We start from the raw sequence: 17,272 nt of genomic DNA on the forward strand, positions 1-17,272 counted from the left end.
AGAAGTGGGGAGTTTTCTGGTGATGGGACATACATGTGGTTGCCGTCACCAGCAAATAGGGACATGATTTGATTCCCACACAGCCTTGGAGCATGGGGGCCATGGTTCCATTCCATGCAGACCTGAGTGGCTCACAGAGCCCAGAATGCCACACTGTTGGGTTATGGAAAATATCCAGGGGGCTGGATGGAGAATTGGAGGCATGGTGTCATGACACACAAATGGACCATGTAGACTTAGGTCAAGTTATCTTTATGTCAGCCATCAACACTGATGCTCATTTGTTCTTCAGACATTTTCTCTAACTCCCCACCTGCCCCTACAACCTGAGGATGGGAGCAAGGGTGCCCCTTCCACCCAACAAAGAAAGCTTAACCTGAAATTGAACTTCCATCTTTCAGGTAAGTAGGAACTCAGAGACAGAGTTACCTTGATTTCTACAAACTCAGAAATGTGATGTTTCTTGAAAACAAAGCAATAGAAACTCATGTTAACACATGCATGATTTATTACACTTGAATCATCTCCATTCAGTGAGAGGGTGGGGTGGTTACGAGCATAAGCTTTGAGTCCAGGTGGATGGGTTTGAAACCAGCCTCTGCCACTTGCTGCATATAATAAAACTCAAAACATTTAACTTTTTTTTTCTAAGTTCAGTATCCCCATATAAAAAAATGGGGAAAATAATGCTCATCCATTGGTACTGTGTGAAGATTCAGTAATATTTTATAAGATGTCTTAAAAGTGCTTGTCAAGGTGCTCGATATATAGTATGTGTTTAGTAGATAATGATGTGGTGAATGCTGTGAACACTTCCCTGAAAGTCCAAAGTGGTGGGGAGTCATGAAGTCACTGGGGTAATGGCCAAGGTTGGGGGTGAGATCTTCCCTAGAGGTAGGCTGGCTGCTTTTAGTTCAGGGAGTTGAGCTGGCACCCCAAGACTCAAGGAAGTGGATAATACATGCTAATCACTAGGGGTGGGGTGGCCTCGACCATGCTCAGGCATGACCTGGACCTCTGACCTCATGAAGAGCCCGCACAGATGTGCCCCCACAGACCTCAGGCTGCCAGATGATCCCAAATGTACCCTTAGCCCCACACATCTGGCATGTCCCAGAAGCCTAGCTGACTATCACTATGCTTGGCCAGAACTGCCAAATCTCTTTAAGGCTGGGCAGGCAGTGGGCTGCAGAGAAAGAGTAGAGGGAGCCAGGAAGCAGGCACCCTCTGTGTGATTTCTGAAGAAACTTCCATCCCAGGACTTTACTGTTGCCATCTATAAATGAAGGACTTGGACAAGAACAGGAAGAAAGGGCAACGTTAGAGTGGATGCTTAGAGTGCAGTGGAAGGAAAGGGTTCCAGAGGAGTCAGACTGATTAGTGATCATGGGGGAGGAGTCAGGGCCCAGCTGGGAGTGAAGCGGCCAAGAATGCCTCCAACTCTGATAGCCACAAAGGAGTTCCAGCATCTCATAGACCAAAGAGATCCCCAGGATGGAGGCTGAAAGGCAAGGCAGGACCCTATCCATCCTGTGGCCTGGCACGTGCTCAAAACTCACATATGGCCAGTCGGTACTGCTGGCAGTTCCTGTCATTCCACTGGCCATCTGTGTACATCTCCACACACTTCTCTTTGCCCCGACCCCTGGGTTCCCCTGGGTACCAGTTGGTGTAATTCACAGGGGTTCCATCCAAGTAGTAGAAGTCTCCAGCAGTGGGGCCCTCAACCAGGCCGAGGTAAGCATAAGTGTTGTGTTTCTTCACAATGCTTGCAATGGCCTCATTCTCCTCTGGACTCCTTGGGGCAGCGATGCGTCCACCTGCTCTGGCACACAACTCTCTAATGACATCAAAAGCGACTGACTGCCCATTGGTGGAGAAGACCTTCTCTCCCACTGCCAGCATGAACTCCTGGAAACTGAGGACTGAGGGCAGAGAAATCAGATCAGGCAATGTTGTCTCCAAGTCCCTTTCCTTCCTTTTATGCTGTCTTTCTGTTCTCTCCAACCTTTTCATCTCTGCCTCTCTCTCTGTCTTCCCTCCCTCTTCCAACCCTTGTCTTAATTCCCTACTATGTTCTCATCATTCTACTCGTTCATTCATCCATTTATTAATCACTTACTGTCTATTATGTGCCAGAAACTGTGCGATTTCCTGGGATTCAATGACAGCAATATAAGCAGGGGCCTTGCTTCCCCAGGATTTAGGGAGTTAATCCACATCTACTTGTCTCCTCTGGGCTATTTAAAAACTCTGGAAAAGGATGTCCATGTCCTCACCTGTCTGTCAAGTCTCTAGATTCTGGGACTTGGGGCTGGGGATGAGGGGAACCTATGGGAGACCCCCCTGCCCTATAAGACCCCAAGTGGTCCCCTTACCACCCATGGACTGCAGGATTTGATGTCTGATCTCATGGAGTGCGCTCTGGAGCTCCTCATCTAGATGAGCCGGAAGCCCTGTAAAGAGATCCCCACTAAGATGAGCAGCAGACCAACAACAACCCCCGCTTGCTGCCAAGCAGGCGTGAGGCCAAGGGCAAGCCTGGCATTCTGCCCTTCACTTATCTATAGCCACTGCCCAGGCCACAGTCAACACAGAGCGTGTTCCCATACTCCCTACACACTTGTCCTTTAACATGGCCTTGCACCTGCCCAGCCCCCTCCCTGATCATCTTTCCTGCTGTGTCCTTTCACTAATCTGTCCACTTCTGTGGGGTTTTCTGGTTTCTGGGCAGCAACCTCCCTGCCCCCAACTGTCCATTAAGGGGAAGCATGATTCTTCACTCTCCTGATGGACCTTGGTTATGGCTCAGAGCTTCAGGGATCCCCTCTGCATGCAGGGTTCCCAATTACATCATCTCTCTGGTCCTTCGTCCACATAACTCTGTACACCCTTCAGAATGTCCCAGTGCCTGAGTCCTAGGAGGTGCCTCCTCCATTCTCACTGCTGTCCAGTTTCCCACACCCGACCCCCTGTGTCTCCCCATCAACGGCTGTGATGTGTGGAGCACTTCCAACACCCACCCACCCCTGTGCTGTGGCCCATAATCCAGACACCTCTGATGGCTCTTCTCAACCTCACAGTCCCTTGTTCAGGCTGAACAATATGCCCTTTGGGGACCTGCATGGTTTTGTCTGACGCTTCATCATCCCTCATGTACTGACTGCATGGGCACAGGGTCCAAGTTGCCTCTGCCCACTTCCCCAACCCACTCACCTGGAGGGCCCCTCTCACCAGGTTCTCCCTTTTCTCCACGCTCCCCAGGGAGTCCAGGAGCTCCAATCATCCCATCTTGTCCAGGGGGGCCGGCCATCCCTCCAGGAGGGCCCATGGGGCCTGCAGAGAGAAGGGATGAGGAGGGGTGGTATCTGTCACCCACATTGGGTTGAAGCTGATATGACTGGACCTCCCTTATCAGCCAGGCTGACTCACCTGTCACTCCATGGGCACCATGAGGATGAACCCTCCAGGGCTGCTCTAGTCTAAGGGCCCCAGGAAACTCCCACCATCCAGGTGACACTGGGGCCCAGCCTGGAGCCCTGGACAGATGGTCCTCCTGAAAACAGGTCACTGTCCCTCAGCTCTCCCTCAGTACCTGGAGGTCCAGGGTCTCCTTTGATTCCATCTCTCCCATCCCTTCCTGGAAGCCCATGGGATCCAGGAGTGCCTGGGATGCCAGGGCTTGCAAGACAAACTTCTTTCACATCGCACTCGAGGCCGGAAACTGCCAGCAACAAGAAGGTGAGGGCCAAAGGCCACCGCAGCATGGCGCCCGCCTTAGCAGCTTTTCCTGCAGGAGGGAAGGGCCATTGCCCATCTGAAGCATTTGTAAAGGTCTCCCCTTGTCAAGATTCAGGCACACAACAGAGCCTGAGGGCCAAGGCAAGTACAGACAGGAGCCCTGGAAAGGCCCAAACTATCCTTGGAAACTCCCAGCATCATCTGGTATCTAACACAGTCTCATGCCCCAATGCTCTGGACAGAGGTGATATGGTACATGTGCAGGTGAGGAGTTACAGAGTAAAGAGTTCTGGGGTGTCAGAGGACCTGGGTTCTAATGGAGTCCCTATTTGTTCCTTGCTGTGTGATCATGGGAAACTCACTTCACCTCTCTTGGCTTCAGCTGAAACTTCTGCCCTGGAGGCAATCCTGATCTTCCCTTCCCCAGGCAGTTGAGAGGAAGGATGTGGTCACTCACTCACTCCATCCATCCCTCATACTCTCAGCTACCCTACTTCTAAGTTCTAAGGGGTCACAATCCTGAGGATGAGCAGAGATGACCAGGGCCCATGGCTTGGCCACTCCACATTAGTCAATGATAGGGAGTCCTCGCTTCTCTGCTGGGGGGGGGGGAGGGTCCCTTTCTCCTTGGCAGGCTGTTTGTCCCCTTGCCTCCACCCCACAGGCCCTGCTGAGCCCCCAGGGAATGGACCTGGCCCAGGAACGCAGTAAAGTATAAAGATATTTGCAAGCCCCTCTTCCTGCACCCATAGTTAGGATTCTGAGAAACAACTCCCAGTGGTGCACAGGGAGAACCCCTCCCACCCCCAGCCTAACCCTTAGTTAAGCCTGTGGCTGCTGGGCTGGTTCACAATGCTTGCAACCCTGGGGAAAACCCAGGGGATGGGGCTAGACTCACCCACACGAACAGAGCCTCTGCGGTTCTCTGCCTCCAGGTCAGGGTGGGGAGGTAGACAGCATCATTTATACTGATGGAGGCTACCGGGTTTCTCTCCACCCCAGAGAGGCTCCTGTCACAAGGGCCTCTACCTCCAGAGGGCCAAGCAGGAAGCTGCTATCTGGTTTGCCCAGTACACTTCCTCATAGTGCACTCAGACTGGAGGGGCACTTAGGAAACCCACTAATGAGAAATTCCAGGTCAGTAAGAAGGGAAATTTCCCATGGACTGGAGGTCACCCACTCTCCCCACATCCAGTTTCCCCAGAAGTGAAGGTTGAGAGCACTTACACAGTACCCAATGGAGGCACGTGGCAAAGGGAGCCCTCTCCCACCGGGGCCTTGGCCCCTGGTCCTGGCTGGTGACACATTTACAGCCCCAGGCTCACTATTCCCCAAAAGCCCACCAGCAGGAGAGAAGGTAGCAGGGCTGGACTCTTTCTTAGGGGAGCAAAGAGGCAGATCAGTGATGTACAGTGATGCCTCCTGGGGCCATTCTAGCCCCAGAGCCTCTTTGGCTCTTGGAATCCTCTCCACGTGGTTCCAAACCATGCAGAGGTCATGTCTCAGGCCAAGGGGTAGGCTGGTTGTGTTGGATGTGGCTCACCTCGGAGCCCCTCCAGCTCCTGCTTCTCTGGTGCCTGCAGCTAAATTGATGGGCACATGGTTCACAGGCACAGATGATCCCTTTGTGGGTTCCCCATTCCTCTGCTCTGGCAGGTTCAACGAGGCTTGAAGGGCACAGGAGGGCAGTAGTTTCTGTCTTGGGCCATGGTGATTTCTTTAGGTAGCGGAACAACGTGTGAAGCCTTAATTGATGAGATTCCCATTCAAACCCCTTGAGGAGGAGGAATTGTAACACAGGGATGGTGACAGTGTGGAGCCAAGACAGGAAAAAATCACCATGCTTACCCTAAGTGGTTGGATAAATCTTGTGATCCTCAGGGCGAGGGGGAGCTCAGTTAGTGGACCCCCTCTCCTGGGACCAGGGAGCCATCAGAGCCAGTTGCCTTGCTGCCACCTGTCATGTCCCCTGCAACTCTGCCAGGCACAGGTTGGGGCAAGTTGATGAGCAGTTCCATCCCAAGGACTGCAACTTGGCTTGGAGGGAGTACCATTTTGCAGGGCAGTCTTTGAAGGGTTGAGGCAGGGGTCGGGAGGTGGAGGTAGGCAGCCTGGAGGTCTAGGTTGGTGGGGAAGGGTGTGAGCTTAAGAGTCAGACACATTTGATACAAAATTTGGAGCTGCTACTCATTATCCATGTGGCCTTGGTCAGGTTATATTACTTTTTGAACCATGCTTTTCTTTTTTTTCACTATTATTTTGAATCAATATCAAACTTATAGGAAAGATGCAGGTGTGGTACAAATTTTCCCCTGAGCCTATGAGAGTACATTGCCAACACAATATTCCATCACTTTAAGACTTCAATTTGTATTTCATACAAATATGTTTCCCCATATAACCACAATATGACCCTCAAAAATAAAAAAATTAGGAGTTCCTGTCGTGGCGCAGTGGTTAACGAATCCGACTAGGAACCATGAGGTTGCGGGTTCAGTCCCTGCCCTTGCTCAGTGGGTTAAGGATCCGGCGTTGCCATGAGCTGTGGTGTAGGTTGCAGACGTGGCTAGGATCCAGCGTTGCTGTGGCTCTGGCATAGGCTGGTGACTACAGCTCCAATTCGACCCCTAGCCTGGGAACCTCCATATGCTGCGGGAGCGGCCCAAAGAAACAGCAAAAAGACAAAAAGAAAAAATCAAGAAATTAGCACTGGTACAGACTTTTTTCATTAAAATGTGAGAGAATATCATGGGGTATTTTAGGTAATCGGCTAGGTCATTTAACTTATTTAAGTCACTCATGTAGCTTGATGCCAATATATAAAAGTGTGTCACACAAAATTAATAAAATGGCTAATTTATTACCTGGCCTTACCTCTTTCTTCATCCCGTGTTCCAGCCCTCTCCCTTCTGCATCTCCTAAGAGGATGCTTCAAGTTCACCATACTAAGCGGTGCTTTCCGTGTCTCTCTCTTGCTTTGATGATGATTTTTCTCTTGTCTGGAGAGTTCTGGCTGCCTTTTCTGCCACAAAAAGAGGAGAGAGAGGGATGTTATACAACATTTGTCTTTGTGTCTGACATATCTCACTTAGCGTAATGTCCTCAAACTTTGTCCATATTGTCACAAATGGCAAGATTTCCTTTTTTTCCTCTCATGGCTGAATCTTATTCCACTGTGTGTATATACCACATCTTCTTGATCCATTCATGTATTGACAGATGTGCAGGCTGTTTCCATACTTGACTATTGTGCCATGAACATGAGAGTGCAGGTATCTCTTTGACAACCTGTTTTTATTTCCTTTGGATATAAACCCAGAAATAGGATGGCTGGATTATATGGTAGTTTTATTTTAAAATTTTTGAGGAAACTCCACACTGCTTCCCATAGTGACTGGGCCAGTTTACCACTTTATGATCCCACCAACAGTGCACAAGGGAATAATTTTTTAATGTAAACTTGCAATATTTGAGACATACTTATAATAAAAAATTATTCATTACCTGAAGTTCCGGTGTAACTGGGCATCTTATATTTCATCTGTCAACCCTACCTGCAGGGACTTGGTCCAGCAGAAGCTTTAGGTGAGGCAGGAGAGACCTCCTTCAGCTTACTGTCATCTTACGGGTTTAGTTGGGACCATACTGTCAGACTTGATGATGTGGGGCTCAGATATGGATGAAGAGCCTTCCTGAGCTCTGTGTGGCTGATGAGCAAGGGCTGAAGCAGAATGTATGGGCATCGATGAGGCTGGCATAAAAAACAAACCCCAGATCTCCCCAAAGAGGCAGAGAACATGCAGGAGCCAGGGGTAAGAATGCTCAGGATTTGCCTAATGCCCTGCCTCCACTTGGACTAGAGCGAGTCTCCCAAGGGAGTTTCCATGGTTACATTGGGAGGGCAGCAAGGTAAGACCCAATAGGACAGAGCCAAGGAAAGGTCCAGGCTTGACTGGAGTGCCTGACCAGCCTCCCCTGGGATGAGGGTCCATCAAAGCAGGGATGTTGACCATGAGCAGAGGCTTCTTGCAGAGGCTAAGCATCTTTCTCTGGGACAGTGGGCTCCAGACACCTTGGAAACCACACCTGCAAAGCCCAGAAAGAAGGCGCCAGCCAGGGCTCAGGCTCTTGGCTGCATTCAGGAGGCTTCCCAGTAGAGGCAAAGCCAAGCTCAACCAATGGGAGGGGCAGGCAGATGGTAGGCTTAACCCCTGGAGGGGTTAAGAGCGAGGAGGCTGGGGTTACACCACTACTCACCTCCCCACGAAAAAAGCAAGATGGGTGGCACCCTGATTCCAGCCTGAGGGAGTTGCAGAAACCATCTGCCACCTGAACTGTAACGAGACAGTCAATGGCCTGCGAGCTTCCTCATGGAGGACGTTTCAGCTTAGCCCCAGCACATCCCAGGATCAAGGAAGCCCTGGTCTTCAGACTTGGACATGCACATTAGCATGTGCTCTGAACAGTCACAGCTCTTCCCCTGGGAGGAATTTCAGTCTCAGGACAACATGGGACTCTTTATGCTTCCTGCTTCATGGAACCACCATCCTCTGATCTGGTTGATTCTAGCCTTGTGTCTATACTGGAATTGAAGGGATCCCACCCTGCATCGCCCCATTCCTCCCCCACTAACATTCACCTGAGGCTCCCGCTGTCCTCCGAGAATGTCTGCACCCACACCATGGCAACTTGTGACTCTCCGTGTCAGCCTTGGCTCCTCCTGGCTCACCCCGGAACCCAGCCCAAGAGCACTGTGGAGTCAGCTAGGTTTCCACAGAACTCTCTAAAGAGGCTTGTTCTCCCTGGTCCTGTGGCCTGGACATGTTCCATTCCCTGGTGTACACTGCCCTTCTGTGAGTCCTCTTACACTCCCAGGAATTTGATTTTTGGGGGTGTAGTTTTAGTTTTTTGTTTGTTTTTTTAGGGCTGCACTTGTGGCATACGGAGGTTTCCAGGCTAGGGGTGAATTTGGAGCCACAGGTGCTGGCCTACACCACAGCCACAGCAATGCCAGATCCTTAACCCACTGAATGAGGCCAGGGATCGAACCTGGAACCTCATGGTTCCTAGTTGGATTCGTTTCCCCTGTGCCACAACAGGAACTCCTAAGAAAGTCGTTTTTTTTTTTTTTTTTAGGGCTTGGGGTACAATTTTAAAAGATACTGTGTTTTTGTATTCATTTTCTAATATTTCATTGTTAATATACAGAAATGCAACTGATTTCTTTTTTTTTTTTTTTTTTTTTTTTTTTTGCTATTTCTTGGGCCGCTCCCGTGGCATATGGAGGTTCCCAGGCTAGGGGTCTAATCGGAGCTGTAGCCACCGGCCTACACCAGAGCCACAGCAATGCGGGATCCGAGCTGCGTCTGCAACCTACACCACAGCTCACGGCAACGCCGGATCCTTAACCCACTGAGCAAGCGCAGGGACTGAACCTGCAACCTCATGGTTCCTAGTCGGATTCGTTAACCACTGCGCCACGACGGGAACTCCCTGCAACTGATTTCTGAATGTTAATCTTATATCCTGCTACTTTGCTGATCAGTTCGTTGATCAGTTCGATTAGTTTTGGGGTTGAGTCCTTAGGGTTTTCTATATATAGTATCATGTCATCAGCATACAGTGACAATTTTACCTCTTCTATTCCAATTTGGATACCTTTTATTTCTTTTATTTGTCTGATTGCTGTGGCTAGGACTTCTAATACTATGTGGAATAACAGTGGTGAGGATGGGCATCCTTGTCTTGTTCCAGATTTTAGTCGGAAGGCTTTCAGCTTTTCCCCATTGAGTATTATATTTGCTGTGGCTTTGTCATAAACGGCTTTTATTACGTTAAGGTATGTTCCCTCTAAACCCACTTTGGTAAGAGTTTTTTTTTTTTTTAATCATGGATTTGGACTTTGTCATATGCTTTTTCTGCATCTATTGAGATGACCATGTGGTTTCTGACTTTTCTTTTATTAATGTGGTGTATGATGTTGATTGATTTGTGTATGTTGAACCATCCTTGTACACCTGGGATGAATCCCACTTGGTCGTGGTGTATCATCTTTTTTATATGTTGTTTGATTTGGTTGGCTAAAATTTTGTTGAGAATTTTTGCATCTATATTCATCAAAGATATGGGCCTACAGTTTTTTTTTTTTTTTTTTGGTGGTATCTTTATCTGGTTTTGGAATTAGGGTGGTGGTGGCATCATAGAATGTCTTTGGGAGTGTCCCTTCTTCTTCAACCTTTTGAAAGAGTTTAAGGAGGATGGGCACCAGATCCTCTTTATATGTTTGGCAGAATTCGCCTGTGAAGCCATCTGGTCCTAGACTTTTATTTGTAGGGAGTGTTTTTATGACATATTCATTTCTAATGATCAGTCTTGTTCAGTTGATCTATTTCTTCTTGATTCAGTTTTGGCAGGCTGTAAATCTCTAGAAAGTTGTCCATTTCTTATAGGTGGTCAAATTTGTTGGCATACAATTGTTCATAGTATTCTCTATTTTTTTTAGTAGCATGTTGTTCAGTCCTGTGGTTAATTTCTACTTTCATGCCATTGTGGTCAGAGAAGTCCTCTTACATTTAATTAACCTCAGATTACAGCAAGAATCCATCAATCCATTCATCCTAGACTTTTAAAAACATTTTGAGGGACCAAAGTCTCTCAGTATTCAGGCCTGTGATGCTTGTCCCCAGTGATCTGGGATGTTGGAGCGATGTCCCCTCAAGCCACACTGTGGGCCTAAGACTGGCTAAGATCTGGGTCTCATTATCCAAAAGACCTCAATGTCCAAGAAGAGAGGATGTTCTCTGACACTTGGAGCTTAAAGTGTCTCAAGAATGGGGCAGAGGCGGTCTCAGCACTGCCCAGCCTGTTCCCTGAAGGACAGCCAGAGCACAGGCTGGTTGACCTCACTGGACAGAAGTGATAATAAAAGAGGACAATTCAGGAGTTCCTGTTGTGGCTCAGTGGGTTAAGGCTCCTGCGTTGCCATAAGCTGTGGTGTAGATCACAGATAGGGCTCAGATCCTGCATAGCTGTGGCTGTGGTGTAGGCCTCAGCTGCAGCTCCAATTGAACCCCTAGTCCAGGAACAGCCCTAAAAGGAAAGGGGGAAAAAAAAAAAAAAGAGAGAGAGAGGACAACCCAGGTAGCTCCTGGCAGCATGACCAATGTGAGGAAAATTTGTTCCTTGCTGGTGATGTCCCACATCTGCAAACAGCCAGAAGCTTGCCACACACCAGCCCCATATTTCCCACCATGAGCATCATTCCTAACTCTAGGATCATCTTCTGAAACAACCCTCTGGTGTGTCGCTGCTGTCCACTCATATAGCACAGGGTCTGTTGAGTGGGGACTGGATTGTTTTTCACTAACCTAGGAGAAACTGACTATGAAAAAATAAAGACTCCAGCTTCAAATCAACATGAATCTAAATCAACTTTGACCAAACATATCTTGGTTTACTGGGAGATGGTGTTAACATAAAAATTATGACCATGTGTACAAATATAAAAAATGGAACTTGTGCTTCTTATACAGCCTGAGCCATAGGAATTCAGTCCTCTGAAACCTAGCCCAACCCCACCCTCCACCGTGCTGGAACTCTCCTAAGCTGCATAGCTATGCCCTGACTCAAGACCAGAGGCACGTTCTGGGCCATGGACCCAACACAGCCTTAGGCCAGGAGCCAGGCCTACAGGGACTTTCAGAGAGGGCAGAGCCTTCAGAAGTACAAATATTGCAGGTGATCGCCACACAGGCCAGGCACTGGCCACTAGCCATGTCTGCTTCCACCACAAAGCCTTATCCAGTGGTACTGCCCTCTGGAGGCTCTGTCTGTCCACAGCCCTGCAGACATCCAGAAGACAAACAAGGAATCTACGTGAGATCCTTACCCAGCATCCAGCCTGGTCAAAGACCAACAGGGGCACTGAAGGAAGAGGAGATAGAGCCTCTGCCAATGAAATGTGGAAGAGTAACCTGAAGATAAAGATCAGGATAAATATGAATCAGGGAAGGGAGCAGTGGACTAATCCACAGAGATTCACAAGGATCCAGAGAGGACTGAGGGACCAGCAGAGAGCCATCCTACAGCATTTCATGTCCAGCCCCAGAGAACCAGATTGGGAGAGACACGTGAGAGGAATAGAGGGGCCCAAGGGGGGAAGGAGACCCAGGGTGGTACATGTCACAAAAGACCGGGGTGGGAATGGTGGTGGAGTTGTGGCAAGAGAGTGTCCATGTCATTGACACAAACTCTGCTGTTTCTGCCTCAGGCTCTTATGACTCCCCTAGTTCCCAGCTGTGCCCCAACGCCTGGCTCACTGCAGGGTGGGGGATGGCGCCTTGGGGCAGGGTCTTCAGTGTCCTTGATCAGGAGTTCCCACTCCCTTCTAATGTCCACCTGAGAGCACAAAGGTTTTATGGCATCGGTGACCCCTGTGGTTTCCTGAGGAACCTGAGGGTCATTCTCTCACGTGCACAATCCTTCGCCCTGAGAACAGTGCTCCCTCAAAAAAAAGCACTCACTCCCTAGGACAAGGAGTACATGCACATAAAGACCTGAGAAACCTGGCCAGACAGGAACATTTGCCTCAACTGGACTGTTCTGTTCTAGAGAGATGGAATGTTGAGAAAAAGAGTTCCGACCTCTCAGAACAGCTGCTGTACCTATGGAGAGGGTTGGTGGTTCCTGGGCTTTGGGCCTCATCATTTCCAGTGGAACCCACAAGAGGGAGCCCATCCTCCATCCCACAGGGAATGTATGGGGTCAGCTCTGCCCTCTGGTGGCTGCATGAAAAACTGCAGTCAAATGGGGGGATGTGCAAGCAAAACTTCACTCATCGCCTTCCACATTCATCCACTCCACCTTCCACATTCATCCATTCCATCCATCCTATTTGTATCAGGTGCCATGAAAGGTCCTGACTTAATCCTCTTAGGCCCTGGGCTCTATCCATGAGGATTCTCCCTTGCTTCCCCCTGACCCTAGTCTGATGGAGACATAGCCCTTGGGCACATCACTTTGTCAGGGCTTTTCTTGCTAATTGTCCCATCCCTCCTTGTCCACAGAGGCTGGCTTGCTGCTGGTTCCCAGAGAAAGCTGATATGAACCACTGTGCATTCCTGAGCCCCTGCTGGGTACCTTTACATCTACTAGATTCCTCTCAGGCTCACTAGAAGAGAGAGCCAACCTTTATTTTATTATAACAGAGAAAACTGAGGCTTAATGAGACTCCATAACTTACCAGAGGTGGCACATCCTGCAAGTTCTAGAGCCTGGCTTGAATTTTCTTCCGTCTGATCCCAGGGCATCTTAGGCATGGTTTCCCTGAAGATCCAGTGCGTTCTTTGCCCACAGTGCCCATGGCCATGGCTCAGGTCCTAGACAGGCTCCTTTTGGACAGTCACTCGGCCAGGTGGATCTCATTCAAGCCTCAGGTGCCAGGACTGCTTACCATACCACCCAGATATTATAGCCTTCCTCTTTGCCCAGAATCTGTATCCAGCCCTGGACTTGCTTGGTCCTGGCCCAGCTGGACTGCCTGGCACAGCAACTCATACCCCAGCCTCCAGTCTCAAGGTTGCAGATGCCTCAAGGCTTAGCATAGGCTGCCCCAAGGTCCTCAGCAGGTGCACTGCACAGCTGGTGGTGCCATGGGGGCAGATTCTTGAATCTATATGAAAAAAAATGCCCTGGAGGGGTAGACAGAGCTGAGAATTCCAGCTTCTACCCACCTCCTGCGGCCCCAAGTAACTGAGCTCAGCTCAGCCCTAGCCAGGGCCCTGACAACCAGAGAACAGCAGCCCCCCAGGCCCCTCATTCCATACACCCGCTCTCTATGCCATCAGCACAGCACAGCACAGCCATTCTTTAATCCACCACCATTTATGGAGACCATGACAGCACCTCCACTGCTCTCATCACTGAAGCATCAGGAGAGAGAAAGTGTTCTGATATTTCTCATGTCTCTGGTAGTTAAACTCCTACCAGATAATAGCTGTTTAAGAAATAGTGAATTATGGAGTTCCCTGGTGGCTTATTGGTTAAGGATTTGGTGTTGTCAATGCTGTAGCTTGGGTTCAATCCCTGGCCCAGGAACTTCTGCATGCTGCAGGTGAAGCCGAAACAAAACAAAACAACAACAACAAAAACACAGTTAATTGGGTCTACTGAACAGCAAGATCCTACTATATACATCTGAATCACTTTGCTCTGTAGCAGAAACACAACATTGTAAATCAACTATACAATAAAATATATTTTCAAAAAAGAATGAATTGTCATCAACTTAAACTCCTTATATGTTCTAGAAATTAAAATATAATGAGAATCATTTTAAAAACCACTACTTCCTAAATACTATCCAGAAGTTTATAAAAATACCGCTGAGATACAATGTGAGAAAAAGTAAACCATTTATGTAAAGACGGTTAAGTTAAAAAAAAATAGACAATTCAAAAATACATCGGCGCAAAGGTGAGTTATTCTCTTTTTGATGACAGTCAATCTGACAAGACTGAGGTGATATCCCACTGTGGTTCTGATTTGTATTTCCCCAATGATTACCTACTGAGCATCTTTTCATGTACCTGTTGGCCATCTGTATGTCTTCTTTGGAAAGAAGGTCTTATGCTCATTTTTAAATTGAGCTGTTTTTTGATATTAAGCTGTAAGTGCTCCCTTCTGGCCTGCGAAGTTTATGCAGAAAAATCAGCTGATAGTCTTACAGGAGTGCCCTTGTATATGACTCTTTTTTTCTTGCTGCCTTTAAAATTCTATTTAACTTTTGCCATTTTAGTTATCTCGGTATGTCTTGATGTGAGTCTTTTTGGGTTCATCTTATCTGGGACCCTCTGTGCTCTCTGTACCTAGAAATCTGTTTCTTTCTTCAGTTTGGGGAAATTTTCTGCCATGATTTCACCAAATACATTCTCTACCCCTTTCCCTCTCTCTTCTTCTGGGGCACTTTTAATGGAGGGTGGAAAACACCCTTGCCATTCCTGAGCCTTTACACATTATTGTTCTCCTCTCTTGTCTATAGCTTCCTTAAGGAGAGCTTAACATTACTGTCCATAGAAGTATCTGAATTACATAACTTAAAATATAAATACATGTTATACAACTTTAAATACCCAACGAATTGAAACAAATGCAAATCTACACCTGATAAGATCAGGTGACCAAATGACATTAAAATTCACCATTTTGGACTACAATCAAAACCTCAAAAATTTTTGAAATGTACAAAAATTTCATGTGTGATGGCCTGTCAGTGAAACTAGAAACAAGTGGAAAAAATACAAGCAAAAACAACCATGTGGGAATTTTAGAACTGCCTCTGGAGTAAATTTTGGATCTAGAAACCACCATCACTTACATGCAGCTCAGGAAGTTAGACATGGAAAATGAAGCACAAGGAAAACAGAGAAATAGAAATGAGATCGAAATAAATGAAATATCTTAGAACTCAGATACTCAAGGTGCTCTGAGGTCAAAAACCCAAGAGCTAGGTATAAGGTGCCTTTCTCTTCCTTTCTTCCCTTCCCTTCTCCTTCCTCCCTCGCTTCCTTCCTCCCCCCCTTTCCTCCTTCCTTCCTTGCTTCCTTCCTGCCAAGGAGAAGGTTCAGAGCCAGCACAGCGAGATGGAAGGACCGGCAGAGCCTCCTGGGAGGGGTGGAGCCACCCTACAGGTGAAGGGGAGGGGGTGGAGTCAGCCTGGCTAGGGCACGCCCCCTGAGACTGTCTTAGGGGATCCCTCAGCCCAAAGACGAGATGAGACTAGAACAAGCGATCCAGCCTTAAGCCACCTACAAATATCAAGAAGCCTCCACCTCAGCCCGTCCAACCACCTGTCAGGAAGAGGGAGGTGGGCACCGTGGCTGTGGTCAGGGGCCCTGGAGGTGAGGCGCATGTCTGGGACCGAGGCGAAGGGGGGTCCCCTACTTCTCCCCTAGGGACCCAGGGTTACCCCTCCTGCTGGAGGACATGCAGAGCTCAGAACCAAAGTATAGGACTGACCCTGGATCATCACACCCTTCCACCTGCCCTCATCCTCCTCCAGAGCTGCAGGACGAGGCCCAGTGCTGTGGGAGCTTGCCCCAGTCGTGTCCCCCAGTGAAGTGACAACCATGTGCCAACCCCTGCCCATGGTTCCCACCCTGCCCCAGGACAGAGTCTGCTCTTTACTGAGTGGCGGGGGGGGGGGCGGTCCTCAGAAGTGGCCTCACCTGCCTGAGCCTTAGTTTCCCCCCCGCCCCATAGCTTGGGGATGTGACTAGTCCTCTTAGGCTGCCACCATTAACTCAGCAGTTACAGCCTTGGCTTATGGAGAACAGCGCCCCTCCCAGCCCATGTGTCCCAGGACCATCATGTGGGGGCTCCACAAAACACCCCAGAAGTAGCCCCCTTAACCTTGGCAACAAAGGGAAGCCCTGCTCTTAGTGGCTAAGAACAGATGTGGGCTTCTGGAGAGTCCCCCCCTCCCCTGATTGGGTCAGCACACACCAACCTTGCCCTCTTGCCCTCCTCAGAACAGGGCGTGACCCTTTGACCCACAGGTCTGGGAGCAAAGCATTCCCTCCCTATCTTGATGGGACCTCTGACCCAAGAGTCAAACCAAACAAACATGACATTGAAATTTCTAGAAAAAAGAACCAACATTCCCTCCAGAATATTTGTCACAAGTCCCAGCAATTCTATTGGAAATGCCCGTTTCCTTACATCTTTGCCAGCCCTGGATTTTAAGAACATTTCTTCCCTCAGCCATCTGGTTGCCCAAATAGTACATTTTTAAAAGTGTTTATTTCTTGAAACATGTTTAGCTGAGCAACTTTCATTTCTTGGGGTTTCTTCCATTTCTTAATTAACATCTGTTTATTCCTGTCCTTATACTTTGTCCATTTACCACTGGGGTTTTGGCTGCTTTCTTATTGCTTTGTAGTTCATTAAGTTTGTCATGGCAGGAGTTCCCTGGTGGCTCAGCGGGTTAAGGATCCAGTGATGCATGGCTCAGGTCAATCCCTGGCCCCATGCTGTGGCTGCGGCCCCCCGCAAAAAAAAAAAAAAAAAAAAAAAAAAATTGGCACTGCAAATATATTCAATTTGTTACTTATTTTTTACCTCTTTTTTTCTTGTAATGCACAATAATTTAATGAAATCAAATCAAGCACATTATTTCCCTTATGCCTTTTGAGTTTCACACTGTCCTGGGACAGTCACATCAAATGGGTCTCTTGTGGCCTCACATATTGTAGGGGACATCCCATGCCACCTTTGAACAGATTCCTGAGGTTGTAAACTCTCCTGTTTGCTCTGGTTGTTTCCTTTCCCACTGAATTCCTTTCCTACCCACATTTTTCTGCATCTAGAGCTGATACGAACTGAACTCAGAACACAGCTCCTCGTATTTCTCTAAAACGCCTTTCATGAGGACGTCCTGGTAAGAAGGCAGGAGACCTCAGAGCTGGGAACTGGGTGTCCATCTCACTGCTTCTCCCCCCACAGCTTTACTGAGATATAAGTGACATCCAACACT

At 48.4% G+C, this 17,272-nt stretch overlaps 2 protein-coding genes across 2 annotated transcripts; both read right to left on the minus strand.

Annotated features, from left to right (window-relative positions):
- Nucleotides 1-490: 490 nt before the first annotated feature.
- SFTPA1 (surfactant protein A1) lies at nucleotides 491-4,706 on the minus strand. The gene is given in 5 exon segments (NM_001348959.1): nucleotides 491-1,925; nucleotides 2,379-2,456; nucleotides 3,217-3,336; nucleotides 3,596-3,790; nucleotides 4,640-4,706. Coding segments are annotated over 4 exon segments (747 nt in total). The 5' UTR covers nucleotides 3,768-3,790; nucleotides 4,640-4,706; the 3' UTR covers nucleotides 491-1,548.
- Nucleotides 4,707-6,615: 1,909 nt separating this feature from the next.
- On the minus strand, nucleotides 6,616-13,294 carry LOC146396913 (uncharacterized). Its single transcript, XM_084997464.1, has 4 exons — nucleotides 12,983-13,294; nucleotides 11,630-11,714; nucleotides 7,999-8,075; nucleotides 6,616-7,462 (listed from the first exon to the last, which is right to left on the minus strand). The coding sequence occupies exons 1-4, from the start codon at nucleotides 13,056-13,058 to the stop codon at nucleotides 7,359-7,361; spliced, it is 342 nt and encodes a 113-aa protein (XP_084853590.1). The 5' UTR covers nucleotides 13,059-13,294; the 3' UTR covers nucleotides 6,616-7,358.
- Nucleotides 13,295-17,272: the final 3,978 nt, after the last annotated feature.

This window comes from Sus scrofa, chromosome 14 (genome assembly GCF_054392235.1).
Source record: "Sus scrofa isolate SSC_HxYL_T2T_F1_AM1 chromosome 14, Sscrofa_HxYL_maternal_Yorkshire_Landrace_v2.0, whole genome shotgun sequence".
NCBI lineage: Eukaryota > Metazoa > Chordata > Mammalia > Artiodactyla > Suidae > Sus > Sus scrofa.